This window comes from Alosa alosa, chromosome 18, assembly GCF_017589495.1.
Source record: "Alosa alosa isolate M-15738 ecotype Scorff River chromosome 18, AALO_Geno_1.1, whole genome shotgun sequence".
NCBI lineage: Eukaryota > Metazoa > Chordata > Actinopteri > Clupeiformes > Clupeidae > Alosa > Alosa alosa.
The window spans coordinates 2,575,804-2,593,483 of record NC_063206.1 but is presented as its reverse complement, the minus strand read 5'-3'; the positions used below and the strand labels follow the sequence as shown (position 1 = coordinate 2,593,483).

Genomic DNA, 17,680 nt, shown 5'->3' with positions numbered 1-17,680 from the left:
TTGTATAGGGAGATAAAGGAGACATGGGAGTAGCTGGACCAATCGGGCCTCAAGGCATCCCTGTGAGTGACACACACACACACACACACACATGACTGTTTTTATCGGGCCGCAAGGCATCCCTGTGAGTGACACACACACACACACACATGACTGTTTTTATCGGGCCTCAAGGCATCCCTGTGAGTGACACACACACACACACACATGACTGTTTTTATCGGGCCTCAAGGCATCCCTGTGAGTGACACACACACACACACACATGACTGTTTTTATCGGGCCTCAAGGCATCCCTGTGAGTGACACACACACACACACACATGACTGTTTTTATCGGGCCTCAAGGCATCCCTGTGAGTGACACACACACACACACACACATGACTGTTTTTAAGATGGGAGATTAGATCATATGTTGACTTCCTGTTCGGGCCCTGGCCAGTATGTTTCTGGCCCGTTTCCTGTTCAGGCATGACTATACTGTAGATGTGATCAGTTGTGTTCAGGCATGACTATACTGTAGATGTGATCAGTTGTGTTCAGGGAGTACATGCAGAGTTAAATAGAACAACAAAACTAAAACAGTTCTTTAGTGTTTTAGTCCTAGGCTTAGGCTCGATCCTCTGTGTTTTAATACTGAGGTTCAGCGTAACATCCTGAAGAAACTCAGCATTTCAGTTTCAGAATACCAGTGGCTAACATTGCGAGGGTTTGTACCATTCTATTTTAAAGGGTTTAGTTGGACCACCTGGGCTGAAAGGCACAAGGGTAAGACAACACTGGCTTTTATTTTGACAGCGCAAAGCCCCTGTGGGATATAGTATTATCGTTCTGACCAGGCATGACCGCTGCAAACGTAAATGAATAAAATGTTCATATGTTTTCACCCTTGATCCTGTTCTGATGACACTGACAGGCTCATTGCGATGTAAACCACACTAGTCTCGTGCCTCAGTGGCCTCCATATTGGCGCTGACACAGGCTTGAGTGGCCGCAGTCATGTCCATCTGTGCAGAACTTGGGTGAATTCAGATGTATTCACAGGTGGCTTTGTGAGTTCTTAAAAATGCTTCAGACTGAATGCTCTTGTAGTCAGCATGGGTGCAGGATATCGCTGTGACGAGTTCTATTCCTGTTCCTGCTCTGTGCTGTTCACTCTCTCTAAATCACTCTCCTATCGTGCTGTTGGTTTTGTGATGGCTGTTTAAACTGCCTTGTTTGGGAACTTAGAATGGCTAATTAAAAATGGATGTGTCTCTGCGGATGATCAAACGCTCTCGAGTGGCCCCCTCTGATTCCGTTCGTTCGTGCGTCCGGTGGGGGATCAGTGTACTGGCACAGGGCCGTGTGTGTGTGTGTGTGTGTGTGTGTGTGTGTGTGTGAGTGTGTGAGAGAGTGTGTTTGCTTTGAAGCCCAGTCGAAAAGTCCTCGGCAAGCCCCTGGAGTGCGAGCGAGCGCGGCACGTGATCATCTTACACTAAGCTGACTGTTTGTCATGCTAATGTCCTCTCCGCGGCTCTGAGTGGCCACAGAACTAAGCCACAGACTGCGGCAGGCTATGTGCGTCTGTGTGTGTGTGTGTGTGTGTGTGTGTGTGTGTGTGTGTGTGTGTGTGTGTGTGTGTGTGTGTGTGTGTGTGTGTGTGCATCTGTGTGTGTGTGTGTCTGTGTGTCTGTGTGTGTCTGTGTGTGTCTGTGTGTGTCTGTGTGTGTCTGTGTGTCTGTGTGTGTGTGTATCTGTGCGTGTGTTTGCTTTGAAGCACACTGACTGCTGCAGGCGATGTGTGTCGGTCTGCTAAAGGGGTTTCAGGCTTCACAGTCTGCCGGCAGGCGCCCAGAAAATGCCAAACGGGAGAAATATGGTCAGTAATAGTCTTGAGATCCAGACGCTTCTTTTGAGTCGTGCCCAGGGCTGTCCAGATGGTTTATTACAGAGCTCTGGCAAGGGCCAGTCAAGGCTTCATTTCAGCTGCAGAATGGAACACCCAAGTTCTGGTTCTGAAATGGATTGGGTCCTGGACTGGTTCTGGTCTGGTTCTGGCCTGGTTCTGGTCTGGTTCTAGTCTGGTTCTGGTCCGGTTCTGGTTCTGGTTCTGGGCCTGGTTTTCCGAAAGCATCGTAAGCCTAAGATGGTCATAAAGTCCCTCTTACGAACGTCTTAAGATCTGCCGACTGTTTCCCGAAACCATCGTAGCTTAAGAGCGTCGTGAAAACACTCGTAGATCTACGAGTGATCCAGAGTTCTCGTTACTGGCTAAGAGCGTCTTAACAGTTACTTATCACTGAGGTCACCAACAGGACATACAGGGGAATTACAACTTAGAATACATTATCCAACTCCCATTCTTTATTGTATTTACTTGTGATGATTGATTAATCAGATTTTAGCGCGCAAAATAGCATACATTACATACAAGCATACAAGTCATGAAATGTTGCCAGAATAGTTTGTCTAATTATCTTTGTCTAAGTGTAATCTTTTACTAGGCCTATGAAGTAAAAGCAGAGAAAGGAACATGTGGTTTAGTCTGTGCTGCGTCAAAATCTAAGCCTACAGTACACATTTCCTCACTTTCTTACTCGACTTCTTTCTTATCTTCAAACGTGTTGTTAAGTGACACCGCGAAACATTATTGCACGGTGCAACAATCTAATCTTAAATAATTACAATTATGTATGTCTGTGTGTGGTATATAGCCTACTTGGGATGTTTACATGCAGATGTCAAGCTTTTGCTATTTTCGTATGGATGTGAATTAATGTGTAGATCCGAAGTTTAAACGGTAGTAGGCCTACAGTAGATGTGACATGCAGTCACCTGACATCACCATCAGATTATATTACAGAGGATATTTCAGAATTATTAACATGGACAGCTCCCCTTAAGAGCATCTTAAGAGCAGTGCACACACGTTCACGCTACGAGCATGTTCGGGAAACAGTCGGAAAAACCAAACAAACGATCTTAAGATGAATTGTAGAAAACCCTACACTACCATGTTCTCTAGCGTATCCATCGCTATCGGGGAAACCGGGCCCTGGTCTGGTTCTAAGACAGACCCATTCCAATATCCGATGTCATCTGGGCAGAGTTGCTTTTTATGTCTTCATACAATGACATGAAAATCCGTTTAGTGTTGTCGTCCATAACCTTAGTCCTTCTTAAAATCTTTGTAGAACCCCTATACAACCCCTCCAGATTTCCCCCATGTACATTGGTTCAGCATAAAGGTTCAAACAGCCATCGCAAAACCACAAATGTGTCTCTGTTTTCTTTCTAATGTGATGTTCTCTACGCTGCATTTCTGTTTTCTTTGCTATAATGTGATGTTCTCTACGCTGCGTTTCTGTTTTCTTTGCTATGTGATGTTCTCTACGCTGCGTTTCTGTTTTCTTTGCTATGTGATGTTCTCTACGCTGCTTCTGATTTCTCCTCTGTCCCTCTCCGCCTCCTTCCCATTAACCCTTAATGCACTGATTGGATTGGTCTGTGTGGGTGACTCCTACACCGGATGTCCAGACATGTCACGGGTCCCTCAGCATCCATAACTGGGGCTATGCACTCACTCATCATTGCCTTTTAAGGAATGAGTCCCTGGAATGAGGAATGCGATCCAATTTTGATTTAAAATAAACCTTAGTGTAGCTAAACTGAGGTAAAAGAACATGATATAAATTGAAAATAATTTGCACTAATTTGCACTGCCCTTCTAAAATTCAAATTCCAATAGAGGACTCTTGTGCCCTGATGATTAGATTTGATTAGATAAGATTAGCTACGGGCCCAGTTAATAATGCTGAGCATTAGATTAGATTAGATTAGATTAGATTACGGGCCCAGTTAATGATGCTGAGCGGGGCATCTGCACACAGTGCTGTTTTACTCTTGTCCTCCTCTGTTTCTCCCTCTCTTCTCCTCCTCCCTCTGTTTCTCCCTCTCTTCTCCTCCCTCTGTTTCTCCCTCTCTTCTCCTCCTCCCTCTGTTTCTCCCTCTCTTCTCCTCCTCCCTCTGTTACTCCCTCTCTTCTCCTCCTCTCTGTTTCTCCCTCTCTTCTCCTCCTCCCTCTGTTTCTCCCTCTCTTCTCCTCCTCCTCCCTCTGTTTCTCCCTCTCTTCTCCTCCTCCCTCTGTTACTTCTCCCTCTCTTCTCCTCCCTCTGTTTCTCCCTCTCTTCTCCTCCTCCCTCTGTTTCTGTTTCTTTTTCTCCGCAGGTCTTCCTCTCCCCCCTGCTCCCTGTTCTGTCTCCTGAGGCGCGTTCGCCCGGCTCGTCCTCTCTGTCCCTCTCCCACCCCTCGGCCTCCTGGCTGCCCTGCACTCTAATGTCATAGCCCGGGTTAATACACCTCCTCCTCCTCTCCTCTCTTCCTCCTCCTCCTTCTCTCTTCTCTTCCTCCTCCTCCTCTCCCTCACTCCCTTTCCACTGACCTCCTGTGTTCTCTCCACAGCCACTCTGGCCGTAATATTCTTCCCCCAGGCCTGTGTGCCACAGTCTCACCAAACCACCACACCAAGCTGCCACTGTGTTGTGGGCAAAACAACAGCACTGGTCTAGAAGCTTATATTGGTGTTGATCAATATCAGTATATTTATAGATAATGCACTGACAATTTATGGTTTTATGCATATTGTATAGTCTATAATCATGTTATAAGCATGACATTAGTGTTTACAAATGATAATATATGTTATGAAAGAATATGCAGCCTGTTTTAGGCTGTACATTAGTGTGTGAGTAGGTTATTGTGTGTGTGTGTGTGTGTGTGTTTGTGTGTGTGTGTGTGTGTGTGTGTGTGTGTGTGTGTGTGTGTGTGTGGAAGACGAAAGTGACTGGGTGATTTACAACATAATCAATACAGCAAGATCTTACCACACTAGAACTCCTCACAGATATATACTGTAATGTAACATATTATAATTCCTGTTGGAATTACTCCACTGACGAATACGGAAGATGTTCTGAGTGTGTGTGTGTGTGTATGTGTGTGTGTGTGTGTGTGTGTGTGTGTGTGTGTGTGTGTGTGTGCGGAAGATGTTCTTCTCTCCCAGTGCTGCTGTTTTGCTCTCCGTTTTGTAAGAAACTATATTTATGAAGAGAAACTTTTCAAACAGTGTGGTTAAACTTCATATCCCAGTTGTGACGTTGTGAGAATGTTGCCCAGAGGTCTGTATTTACGATGCTAAATTTCAATCCTTTCATTGTCTAATTCAGAGGAAACCTTTAAAGATCACCTCAAAGCCTTTGACTTGGTGAGCGGACTGAGGGGATGTTTAACTCACATCTTTTCAATTTAATCATTAGTAATTAATGTACAGTGATAATATCTAAATAAATCAATCATGCTTCATTCTAATATAAAGTAGCACAACAGTACAGCAATTATTAAAATACAAGATTATTTTCCAATGACCTCTTTTATATTATTTCATCTTCACAATGTTTTAGCAACGGTAATGGACCCTCCTGTAGTTACACTTTTGAACCACTAGGGCTTTAGACCAATTGCTGAGTCCACAGACACTTTAAGGAGTTTAAGCAGACTGTTTTGTCCTAAATTAATATAATAATTTCCAACAAAGACAAACAAACAAACAAACAAACAGAGACACTGGTTCCGGCTAATGTTAAAGGCAATATTATTTATTAACTTTTAAAGGTACAGTTAATAGATAAAACAATAAATTAAACAATTAAATGCAATCCGCACACCAATGGCATTGGTTGAATTCCTCTTCCCTAACCCCTCCCACTTACTCTCTCCACCAATCAGCTCTTCTTTTCAATCTTAGTGACAATTTCCAAAAAATATTTATTTATTCATATTTTATACCCTCTGTATCCTTTATACTCTTTACAGCCAACAATTGTCTTAAATAGTTATGTCCTTTTCAATCGGGTGTATGTGCGGAGGTGTGATGGCTGTGTTGTGTTTGATGCGCTGTCGTTTGCAGGGGGAAAGGGGCAAGAGAGGCAACAGGGGGGCCAAAGGGGATAAGGGAGACCAAGGAGCCCCAGGATTAGATGCCCCGTGCCCGTTGGTATGTCTTGCGTTCAGCGTGGCGCTCTGAGGCCAGGGGAAGTGCCACCCGCAGGGGCGGACCGGTCCGACATGGGCTGGACCCTGCTGGCCTTCCCCGGGCCTCCAGTTCTGTGATTGACCTCTGACCCTAACCGGTCTCTCTGAGATGTTCTGGTCTAAGAGTCCGTGAAATGTTTCATTAAAGGCTTTAAGAGATTTTAGAAATGAACCTGCTTTTTAATGCAGGCTCTGTTTATTTGTGTGTGTGTGTGTGTGTGTGTGTGTGTCTGTGTGTGTGTGTGTGTGTGTGTCTGTGTGTATGTGTATGTGTGCGTGTGTGTGTGTTTTGTCTTAATCACAATTGACATGTATCAGAGACCAGAGACCAGAACTCCTGGAGAGCGTTTTCTTCCACAGGAACAGGACTGACCGGGACAAGGGAAATGCTGGCTCCGGAAATGCCATCTAGCTTGGCTCTGCCAGTCTTTTGACCTTTTGACCTTAATTTCATCCAGCTTGACCCTTGACCCTGTCAGTCTGACCGGCCCTGCATGTTGCTCTGGGCTGGTGTCAACAGGCCTGCAGACAGGCTGCGATTAGCCCACCTAGCCAGCAAGTGGCAGTGTGGGCGGCTCTCTGGACAGTTGCTGATGTAAATGGTTGATCTCATGAACAGGGTTTCCGAGGCTTTAAAGGGGAAAAAGGTGAACCAGGCTTGCCAGGCCTGGATGGGCTGGATGCCCCCTGCCCAGTGGTATGATGACCCCCCCCTCCCCTCCGCCCTCACTCGCGCTCCGACTCCTGCTGTGGCTAGCATGGCCCCTAGAGCCTGTTGAAGGATCTCACTGTAGAGCGCTAGCCAGCTAGGGCACTTGTAGCACTCAAGCTAATGCATGCTAACCTCAGGCTAACCTCATCCCAAGCACAGCTGTGGGAGGGGTTTTTGCTGTGGCTTTCTATTTCCTGCGTGTGGTTCCTGTCTGGTTTTACAGATTCGTTTTGTTTGAGGAGAGAGAGGCGCTAATTTGTAATCTCTCCTCCAGACACATAGTTTGTTGGTAGTCAGATAAGATAAGGCATGCTCTTGCAAAACACATAATGCTTGATGTGTGTAGAGTGCCTGCCCCACTGGTTTTAATCAGAGCTAACAAATACTAGAGACAATACACACATTATGAAAGAGCTAACAAATGCATTTGTAGTATATTTGCATGTTCAATCAGTAGCACTTAGATCCACCAATTGCTTTAGTATTATACTTTTCTATAGTTTCTGATTGTCATCTACGTACTATTTCTTTATTTGGTGATCCTGTAACTCTATTTTTTAACATACCAGTCTTTACCCGCCAAAACAGATTTCCCTCCCTATCTTAGTCCAGATTAACCTACTTATTTAATGCCAGACTTTTCTCCTTTGACTTTGCTTTCCCCATGTTTGGCATTAACCTCTCCGGCCTCTTCTCTGCCATAGGCCACAGTAATGTCACGGGAGAAAGAGCATGTTTAGCATAGGAGTTCATCTGTAGAAAGTTTTGATTAGTTCTACTGTAGAAGGATCAAATTCACTCATTAAAGTTTGTCATTGAGATCCTCGAGATCTGAGATCATCATCTGATATCCTGTCCTGGTGTCGCAGTGAAAGGTCATCTGTAATGTGTAATATTCTGTTACATTTATCATTATTTAATGGTATCAAATCAAACGAAGCTACGACCCGAAAGAAGTTGGGTCTCCAGTTCTGTGTGATGTGGATCTATGAGATTTGTGTTCGGTGCTAAAATGCCACCTGCCTGTTTGAGTGATGTAGGCATACTGATACTACGCGACACGACACGACACACAATAAGTTTAGTTCCTGCGCAAACCCTTTTGCTCTTTGAAAGACTTTGCTCTTTCCCCATCCTTTAGATTAGGGCCCCATGGCTACAACATCCTTTAGATTAGGGCCCCATGGCTACAGCATTCTTTAAATTAGGGCCCCATGGCAACAACATCATTTAGATTAGGGCCCCATGGCTACAGCATTCTTTAAATTAGGGCCCCATGGCAACAACATCCTTTAGATTAGGGCCCCATGGTTACAGCATCATTTAGATTAGGGCCCCATGGCAACCACATCCTTTAGATTAGGGCCCCATGGTTACAGCATCATTTAGATTAGGTTCCCATGGCTCTTAGATTAGGTTCCCATGGCTACATCCTTTAGATTAGGGCCCCATGGCTACAACATCCTCTAGATTAGGGCCCCAGTCAGAAGAGTACCATGTCACAGGATCTGTCTGTTTGGTCCACATTAATGCGCTTGGTAGGGGATTTGAAAATGAAAATGTCTACCTTTTTTCAATGGCAGATCAGATACCTGTGGGAGTTTCAATCCTTTTTGAATTGCTATGCCCCCATACAACACATCAGCTTGTCTCATCCCTGTTAATAAAAGTCAAACTTAATGGTATTAGTTAATACCTAAGTCTCACCGCTAATAATGCACAGTATATTGTGAAGTCTGTTTAATGGGAAATAAGATGTAGTGCAGATGCATTCATAGACTTGAGTTACTGGACTAGGCAACATCCCAGATCTCTGTGTGCTGTATGGAGTTTGATTGTAGGAAGCTAATAGCCAAACTGAGACAGACCCCTGTCACTGAAGCTCCGCTAGACCCAATGCATGGGTGTGTGTGCATGATCAACACCAACACACACACACAAAGAGACACACACACACACACACACACACACACACACACACACACACACACACACACACACACACACAACACACACAGACATATTGAAACACACACACACACACACACATAAGGTTTGTGATGTCAAAACTTGAAGGATGACAAATGGTGCATGAGACAAAGCATGAGTCATAACTGTCCGTTTAAAGGTTTTTAAGGTGTCTCACTCTCTCTCTCTCTCTCTCTCTCTCTCTCTCTCTCTCTCGTCATCCTTCCTTCTCTTTCCACAGGGTGAGGATGGTCTACCTGTACCAGGCTGTTGGAATAAAGTAAGTGAGCTGTGAACTTGTTTTTGGAGTTTATTCTCAATAGGATGGTTGATTATTACACCTCATTATATCTTCATCATGCTCCAACATTGCAGCAGGGGACTGACCTTCATAGTGTTCGGATTTACTGTATATTGATCATATGACCTTGACTGACCTTCATAGTGTTCAGATATACCGTATATTGATCATATGACCTTGACTGACCTTAGTGTTCGGATATACCATATATTGATTATATGACCTTGACTGACCTTCATAGTGTTCAGATATACCGTATATTAATCATATGACCTTGACTGACCTTCTTAGTGTTCAGATATACCGTATATTGATCAATATGACCTTGACTGACCTTAGTGTTTGGATATACCGTATATTGATCATATGACCTTGACTGACCTTAGTGTTCGGATATACCGTATATTGATTATATGACCTTGACTGACCTTCATAGTGTTCAGTTATACCGTATATTGATCATATGACCTTGACTGACCTTCTTAGTGTTCGGCTATACCGTATATTGATCAATATGACCTTGACTGACCTTAGTGTTTGGATATACCGTATATTAGGGGTGTAACGGTACATGTATTCGTATTGAACCGAAACGGTACGGGCGTCACAATTTACTCGGAGAATACACGGTATAAAAATACATAAAACTCTTGTGCGGATTAACTAATGTAATGCGGCATTACTGTTAAATACGAGAGTTCTTTAGCAACACCTAATGCTAATCTGTAGCCTTGCCTTAGCTCTGAAGCTCTGATTGGCGCCTGTTATTTTTTTGTCAGGTTGTCGGTCAAGTCAGTCAGCCAGAGATAGCAGCACTAAGCGAGTGGTGGCGACCCACAAGAGTTAGAGGACCCGCTGGTTAAGATCGCAAGTTTGAGAACTTTAGTTACAGTAGTACAGGCGAGAGAGTGGTGGATAAGAGGAAACTGTGTGTCGGCGGTGTTCAGCAGTTGTTGGGTAACGTTATGTGAGTGGAAATATATCGAACATGCTACACATCCACGCCATCACCCAGATGATGTAGGCTGCCAATCACTGAAACGAGAGAAAAAAAAACTTCCCCTGCGCTTCACCAGCCTTTACACATACAAATAGGGCCAAAACCTATGGCTTACAATGATTTCGTAATGACAGAAAGCTATGTAAATCGTGTGGTAATTACCTTTATGTTAGGGTAACTTGTAACTTCTCACATGAGGAGCTGGTAGTGTTTAAGTGCATAGACAGTAAAAGAACGTGTCTACGCTAACCGGGCTAATAAACAAATCATGCTACGGTGAGTTAACGTCGAAGGGTAAAGTCACGTGACTTCTAGTTGTAGTCTGTTTATGAATTGAAAGGAGCAATTTCGTTTTTTTTTTAAAGAAGGCAAAATAGTGTGATATGTTCACAGTTAGTAGATTATTACTGTACACACATTGAAAAATATTGAAGCAAATTGTAGACCCTTCCACAACTAAACACGGATGTTGAAGGTCTTGCTTAAGTGGATTTAAAATCATTATTCTATGTAATTTGCACTTTCAGAAATAAGAGATGCTGTAGGCCTATTTTCAGTTTTATAGCTGATTGTCTTATTTTGTTTACAAGTTACAGATGGAGTCTGGGTAGGCCTACTTATTGTAGCCTACTGTTTACATCTTACACACTTCAGGCTGTTGCAGATAGCTCAGGGGAGAGACTATATGACACTAGGTGGTAGGCCTAGGCTACAGCCTGAGACATGCACAATAAAAAAAATTGCTTTCTGTATTTTTGTTTTGCTTTTCCCTCCATTGTACCGAACTCATACCGAACCGTGATGTCCGAACCGAGGTATGAACCGAACCGTGACTTCTGTGTACCGTTACACCCCTACCGTATATTGATCATATGACCTTGACTGAGAGGAAACTCCTGTATGGTGTTACATACAGTATCAGTCCTGACTTATTACCCCAGACTTATAGAGCATTCAGCAAGTCAGGATCCTAAAATTGTGTTGTACTATGTTTGAGATTCAGTTCTGTGATTTGGCATGAGCTAACGTGTGTCTTTTTCTGGCTCTTGTTTTGCAGTGACATTAATCCCAGAATGCAGTGTGTGTGATTGTATATAGAATATTTATTTTTGTACTTTGTATTTGCTCTCTTATACTGATTGTTAAAAAAAACTGACAAAAAACAAACATGCAAAAAAAAATACAAGGCAGATTTGTACAGATTGTTTATTTTTTATTACTGCTATGTTGTTTATGTAATGGATTTTTATACCTATGCATTATTTCTAAATGTTTTGATTAAGAAAGAAATATACTGTTGCTGCATACGCATGATATTTGTGCATAATGAGAACTGATATTGCTTTATTAACTTATTGTATCAGGACTTGTGTTGTGTTGTGTTGTGTTGTATGCCCCCAGGTAGAATCCCACTCCTGATGCGGGCTAGACCCAGGCCAAAACGGGGTTAAATCCGCCTCAGAGTTGGGTTCAACCCGGGTTAGACCTGGGTTAAATCCACCTTGGAGTGGGGTTCTACCTGGGTTAGACCACGCTGCACTGACCGACCAGTGGAGCTGGAATGAAATGTTGGCTTTTCGTTGTTATGAATGTTTGCAAGAGATTAAAATGGAGCCACTAGCATGAACTGGCACCCGGAGAGCACTGACACTAGTGTCCATCTTAACCATGAGTCACACACCTGTCCCACCACTGGCAAACCATGTAGTGGAGCTAGAGTAATAATCAAACAATCTAATTGATTAATCCTCACAAACTATCTCATGTCCATTACTGGATGAGATACTGAGACCATTTGTTCCAGTCTCCAGTTCGAAGGCAGACTGTTCAACATGGAATACTTCAGCTGTTATCCACTGCTCTGCACCTTGCTCCGAGATTCATTTCAAAACATGTTGGGAATCCAATTAAGCTAACCTATCCGGGACACACATGGGTTAGCTAGCCAGTCACAAAAGTGTGTGATGATTCCATTTTAATCTCAGAGTAAACAAAAAGCTTTTTGTTCAGATGTCTGGTTGTAAATTAACTCGTTTGTGTTCCGTTGAGCTAAATATACAGTAGATGCTAAGTTACGGTCAGAGAGATAAGAATGCATATGCTGCTTCACTTACCGCTGCATCTGTCCAGCAGTGTAAGCTGACCTCACAGCTAAGCCAATGACCCCTCCTCTTTAAAGATGGGGATACACAGGGCCACTTTTGGAGCCATGTTGCTGGCAAGATTCCTGAACGTTAATGTTCGTTCCTGGAACGTTGCCATTGATATATGGAAAACCTTTTTTCGTTTTTCTGGTAAACTTCTTGTCATGATTCAATCAGAAAACATGGAACTGGTTATTGTTACCCAGCAACACTGCTCAAAGGTTTGCCCCGTGTCTCATCATCTTTGGATCGTTAGATGTGTACATATGACCAGATATGTGGATGCATATTATGCCTTGGTTTTCAAATGAATCAGGCTATATTTCATTTGTATTTGTCTTGCCTTTCTTTTCTTAGAATTTATCGGTCGACATTATGGCTATTATCGTTATTATAATCCTGCACCACCGGATATGTGTCTGTAGTTATAAATGGTATATTCTATACGTCCGTGTGTATGTTATGGACCTGGTGGCCAACGCAGCTGTAGGGTCAGTCCGCCTGGCGGCGTCCTCATCCGGCCATCTTATTTAAACGAAGACGAGGGCAAACAAAGCCACCCGTGGACCTTCCGCCCTCCACACCCATTCGGCTCGGAGTTTTGTGTTTATTTGAAGTGTATTTCAGAACATATGAATCCTCTGGCGACTGTTGTAAGAGTTTCATCTTAGTGGCGTTGAAGAGCTAAACTAAACCAGTGTTGTGTTCTAAACCAGAGGGTCATTTGACTGGAGAGTGTACCCAGAAACTGCTGCTCAGTTTGACAAGCTCTGTGTGTGTGTGTGTGTGTGTGTGTGTGTGTGTGTGTGTTTGTGTGTGTGTGTACTGTATATATGCCACATGTAACTGGATTAACACTGGTATCAAATGACCAGATTTAATAAAAATGCCATCAGTTTGTAAAGCGTCACACTAATACATGAGCGATCCTCTTGCTCTCTCTCTTTCTCTGTCCTTCTTTCTCTCTCCCTCTTTCTTTCTCTCTCTCTCCTTATTTTCTCTCTCCCTCTTTCTTTCTCTCTCTCTTTCTCTGTCCTTCTTTCTCTCTTTCTCTCTCTCTCTTTCTCTCTCCCTCACTCCTGCTCTCTCTCTCTCTCTCTCTCTCTCTCTCTCTCTCTCTCTCTCTCTCTCTCTGTGTTTGTCTCTCTGTCTCTGTCCGTGCTTTTGTTGGTCATGTCTTCTCCTCAAGCTATCCTGAATGTAATATCCACTTCATGAAGAATCCACTTCCCTTGACAGGAAGTTAACATACTGTAAGGTCAAAGGACCTCAAGATTGCCATCCGAAAAATATAAATATGTTTTACTATACCTTGGCATCTCTCGTTAATACAGTGTCCATTGGCTATGTGCTGTGTGTCTGCGTGTGTGTAAGATCCAGAACCATCCAGTTTCCTATTAAAAAAAGCTTCCGCCAACCCTCAGGTCTTTCCATGCAGTGTCATTTGTCTAAGTCATGTCAGTCAGTGTGTGGGTGTGTAATACGAAATGCCTTGTGCATGGTGTGGGTTCCACTGGAATAAAACAAAATGCTTAAGAAAACACACTAATATATTGTTGTGACAAAATACAAATGCAGGTTTTGCATGCATGTCTGTGTGGTGTGTTATATTGTTGAGTTATTCAGTCATTTGCTATGTACATACAACTAGAGGGGGGCAGGAGCATGTCCATGTGCTGCTCTTATCTGTGTGGGTGCACAGGTGTGCTAATGAGTGCACAGGTGTGCTAATGATCTTCTCCTTCCTATCGAAAGGGCCAGAATCCCTTCCAGCTGGCGAAGAAGTAGCCGGGCCTGACTGCAGACTGTGGCTTGTTCACTTTCACACAAAACCGCAGCAGGAAACTTGAGGAGGATTTTGGTGAGAATCTTTCGGAGTTTCGGATTCGCCACTGGGGTCGCCACGCCAACGGATTTCCCTGCAGACTGAGTGATAATTCTGCAATGTTGGCTGGCACCACCAGGGGGCGATGTGGGCTGGCTGATCTCTTGTTCTAAAAAAAAAGAGGATTTGACCTATGACCTTTATGTTCTTTATCAAAGGCTTCATTGACACTGACAGAAAAAAACAACAACAGGAAAAAAGCAAGATGCATTTAATTTTTTTTGTATGACTTTGTTTTTGACTTTCAGATTTTGTTCACTATGTGAAAGACTTTGTATAGAGTATTCTAATTTCACTTTATTTCACATTTTATTATTATGATTATTATTATTATTTTCTAAATCTTTTTATGCCAGCTACTGTGATCCCAGAGTTCAGTGCAGCTCACAGGACCGGCCGATGACCCGCTTGGTCCGGCTCGGTCCGGCTCGGGCAGCAGTCGACTGTGGGTCGGATCCGGCTGGGTTCAGGCACAGGTCCGCCTCAGAGTCGCCTCTATCGGGCCATGACGCCTCTAGCCACAGACGCCAAAAAAGCTTTCCTCACATGATTCCTGATGCCAGACCCACACTGCCTTCTGCTAGCCAGGGTCCTGCGGGGGGGGCTGACAGGCGGGGTTGATCACCTATTGACGGGGAGAAAACTCACAAACTCACAGTAGAATTCACACACTACTATCACAAATCTATAACCCCAGCAGCTCAAGGTCATAACCACAGCAACTCAAGGTCATATCCCCAGCAGCTCAAGGGCATAACCCCAGCAGCTCATGATCATAAACCCAGCAGCTCAAAGTCATAACCCCAGCAGCTCATGATCATAACCCCAGCAGCTCAAGGTCAGTAGTTGCTGTTTGTTTGTAGCTGTCTGTGGAGATGGTGTATGGTCGCCTGTAAGGCCAGGACCCTGGCTAACACACTCACGTGCTCATGTAGCATCATTTTTTATTAAACGTTATTATATCACGACACACAGCAGGTATTTTACTTCTTGAGAACTTCAGTAGGAGAGTTTAATTGTATAAGAGTTCCACAGGTTGACTGGAGCTTGTGCTCTAAGATAGTCGTGTGTAGGAGCTACTGACGTCATAGACCACAATCATGAAATCGGATTTAGATCCATGCGGTTTGTAAAAAGTGTTTCCTGATTTATTCATATCAGTTATCATCATCATCATCATCATTCATTTGTTTCAACTTGTCTGAGCCAGGACACACACAGGTGGTTTTAGGAAGGGCCTTTTGAGAGTGTATAACCATGCCACCATTTTGGATCTGCAGTTTTACAGTTTCCCTCTCAGAGCAGAGTTTTGCCTTCATCTGTGAGCGGCCAGCGCAGGAAGCACAGTATTCATGCAGAGTCATGGTTGGGCAGCTAGTGTGTGCTGGAGTCGGAGTCGTTGGAGACTCTAATGGAGACTTCGTTTCATTTCTTTCTCAGTTGTTCATTTACAGTGTTATTTGTTTTTTCTTCATTTGATCTCACTGTTGTACTATACTGTATTTGTTTGTCAATAACACAGTGGTATGTTGCTGGTGGTGACAGAGGGAGTTGCAGGTGGCCATCTGAACATGACTGTTTGAGGCATTTTGGCCTCTATGAGCTGCTTGGAGGAGCTGGAACCACTAACACACTACTGCCACAGTTAGCCGCTAAATGAACCACTAACACACTACTGCCACGGTTAGCCGCTAAATGAACCACTAACACACTTCTGCCACAGTTAGCCGCTAAATGTGCCCTTCAGAGAGACCTTAGGCCTGTCTGTTGCCACTGTGGTGATGAGGAGGGCTTCCTCAGACTCTCTCAAACACAAACACTAACACACTCTGCTCCGAAACAGCTTTTTGCCACCAGTTTGGGAGTTAACCCTGACAAAGCTGTAAGATCGCAACTTTGGCCCAATCATGGCCACCCTAACCAGTAGAGTAGAGTTACTGGAGGAACCCAAGCGTCTGCTCTTCGGAGTTTCCCGATCTCAGTGCTTCCCAGAGAGCACAGCACTGTGGAGTGTGTGTCTGGGTCACGGTTTCACCTCCTCTAGCGGCTGCAGAGAGCACAGCACTGTGGAGTGTGTGTCTGGGTCACGGTTTCACCTCCTCTAGCTGGGTGCAGAGAGCACAGCACTGTGGAGTGTGTGTCTGGGTTACGGTTTCACCTCCTCTAGCGGCTGCAGAGAGCACAGCACTGTGGAGTGTGTGTCTGGGTCACGGTTTCACCTCCTCTAGCGGCTGCAGAGAGCACAGCACTGTGGAGTGTGTGTCTGGGTCACGGTTTCACCTCCTCTAGCGGCTGTTTATCTCTCTTGTACATTTCTCTTCTCATTTGTTTTTCATTCTTAGGATTTTTATTTTCTTTTTTCCGCCTAATGCACAGAAGCATTCCTGTTGTCGTAGCAACACCTGTCTTCCGACCTGCTCAGAACTTAACCAGCATGCACATGTGATCATTGACCTTGTCTTTGACCTTGTCGTTGTAACTTGACTGAAAATCGTGTAAATAGGTTCACACTGCTGTGCTTGACTGTACAGAAACTCCAAATAGGGTGCTAAAGATATGTCCTTGAATTGGGCTTCCCACATATTGAGATGTCAGCATTCACAGTAAAGTGCATGCCAATCCCCGACAGTAACACTATGGAATAGCATGTTCATTTGAACATTACATTTCGACACACACACACACACACACACACATGCACGCACGTGTGCACACGCACACACTTGCACACACACACACACACACACACACACACACACACATACTTGCGCACACACACATGCACATACTGTATCCTTCTCAACAATCATATAAGGAGAGAAAAACAATCCCCAGTGTAGGTCACTGAGAAGGCAGTTATCGTTTGCCTGTAACGTTACCTAGTTCAGTGTTTTTCAACCACTGTGCCGGGGCACACTAGTGTGCCGTGAGAGATCATCAGGTGTGCCGCAGAAAATTACCCAAATGTCACTCACTGGTCCAGAAAAGCAACTGTTGCATCAAAGAATTTATAATCACATGCTCTCGTTGATTGTATGATTGCACTATTTGTGGTATTCAGGCATTGTACAACGGGGGCCCCATATCCAGTATTCACACAATCATCACATATCCAGTTCATAACAACAATTAAATTAGATATAGTCACCTACAAATGAAACAGAGGGCGCTTGTTTTATTAAGCAGGTCTTGCATAGAAGCCATAATGAGGCCATATCTGTGTACTATTTGAAATTGTAGGCTATGGTTATGGTATGTTTATTTTTTCTTCACACAGGATGTTAGTGTGCCATGGGACATTTTAAGTGTCAAAAGGGTGCCGTGGCGCAAAAAAGGTTGAAAAACACTGACCTAGTTGTCCATATTTGTTTGATAATATGCTTGGGCATTTTCTCCCTAACCCTTTTTTTGACATTCTTGAATGAAAAGCTGCAAAGAAATGCATGCTGTCAAACTTGTACACCACCCAGTGTGTGATGAGACATTTAGAATATTATAACTGATTTGTATTTGTTGATTGTTGTATTTTAGTGGCAATGATTTTTTTTTCCTAAATGCATGTTTAGTCATAGTCTTTATTAATGGATCCCAGATT

At 43.8% G+C, this 17,680-nt stretch overlaps 1 protein-coding gene across 1 annotated transcript in view; it reads left to right on the top strand.

Annotated features, from left to right (window-relative positions):
• col13a1 (collagen, type XIII, alpha 1) overlaps positions 1-14,675 on the top strand; it is a 168,945-nt gene extending 154,270 nt beyond the window's left edge. The window contains exons 36-40 of the mRNA XM_048270251.1: positions 9-62; positions 736-771; positions 5,951-6,037; positions 8,997-9,035; positions 13,956-14,675. Of these exons, the coding sequence (XP_048126208.1) occupies positions 9-62; positions 736-771; positions 5,951-6,037; positions 8,997-9,035; positions 13,956-13,988 (249 nt within the window). The 3' untranslated portion in view covers positions 13,989-14,675. The remainder of the gene's footprint in view (positions 1-8; positions 63-735; positions 772-5,950; positions 6,038-8,996; positions 9,036-13,955) is intronic.
• The last annotated feature ends 3,005 nt before the right edge of the window (positions 14,676-17,680 follow it).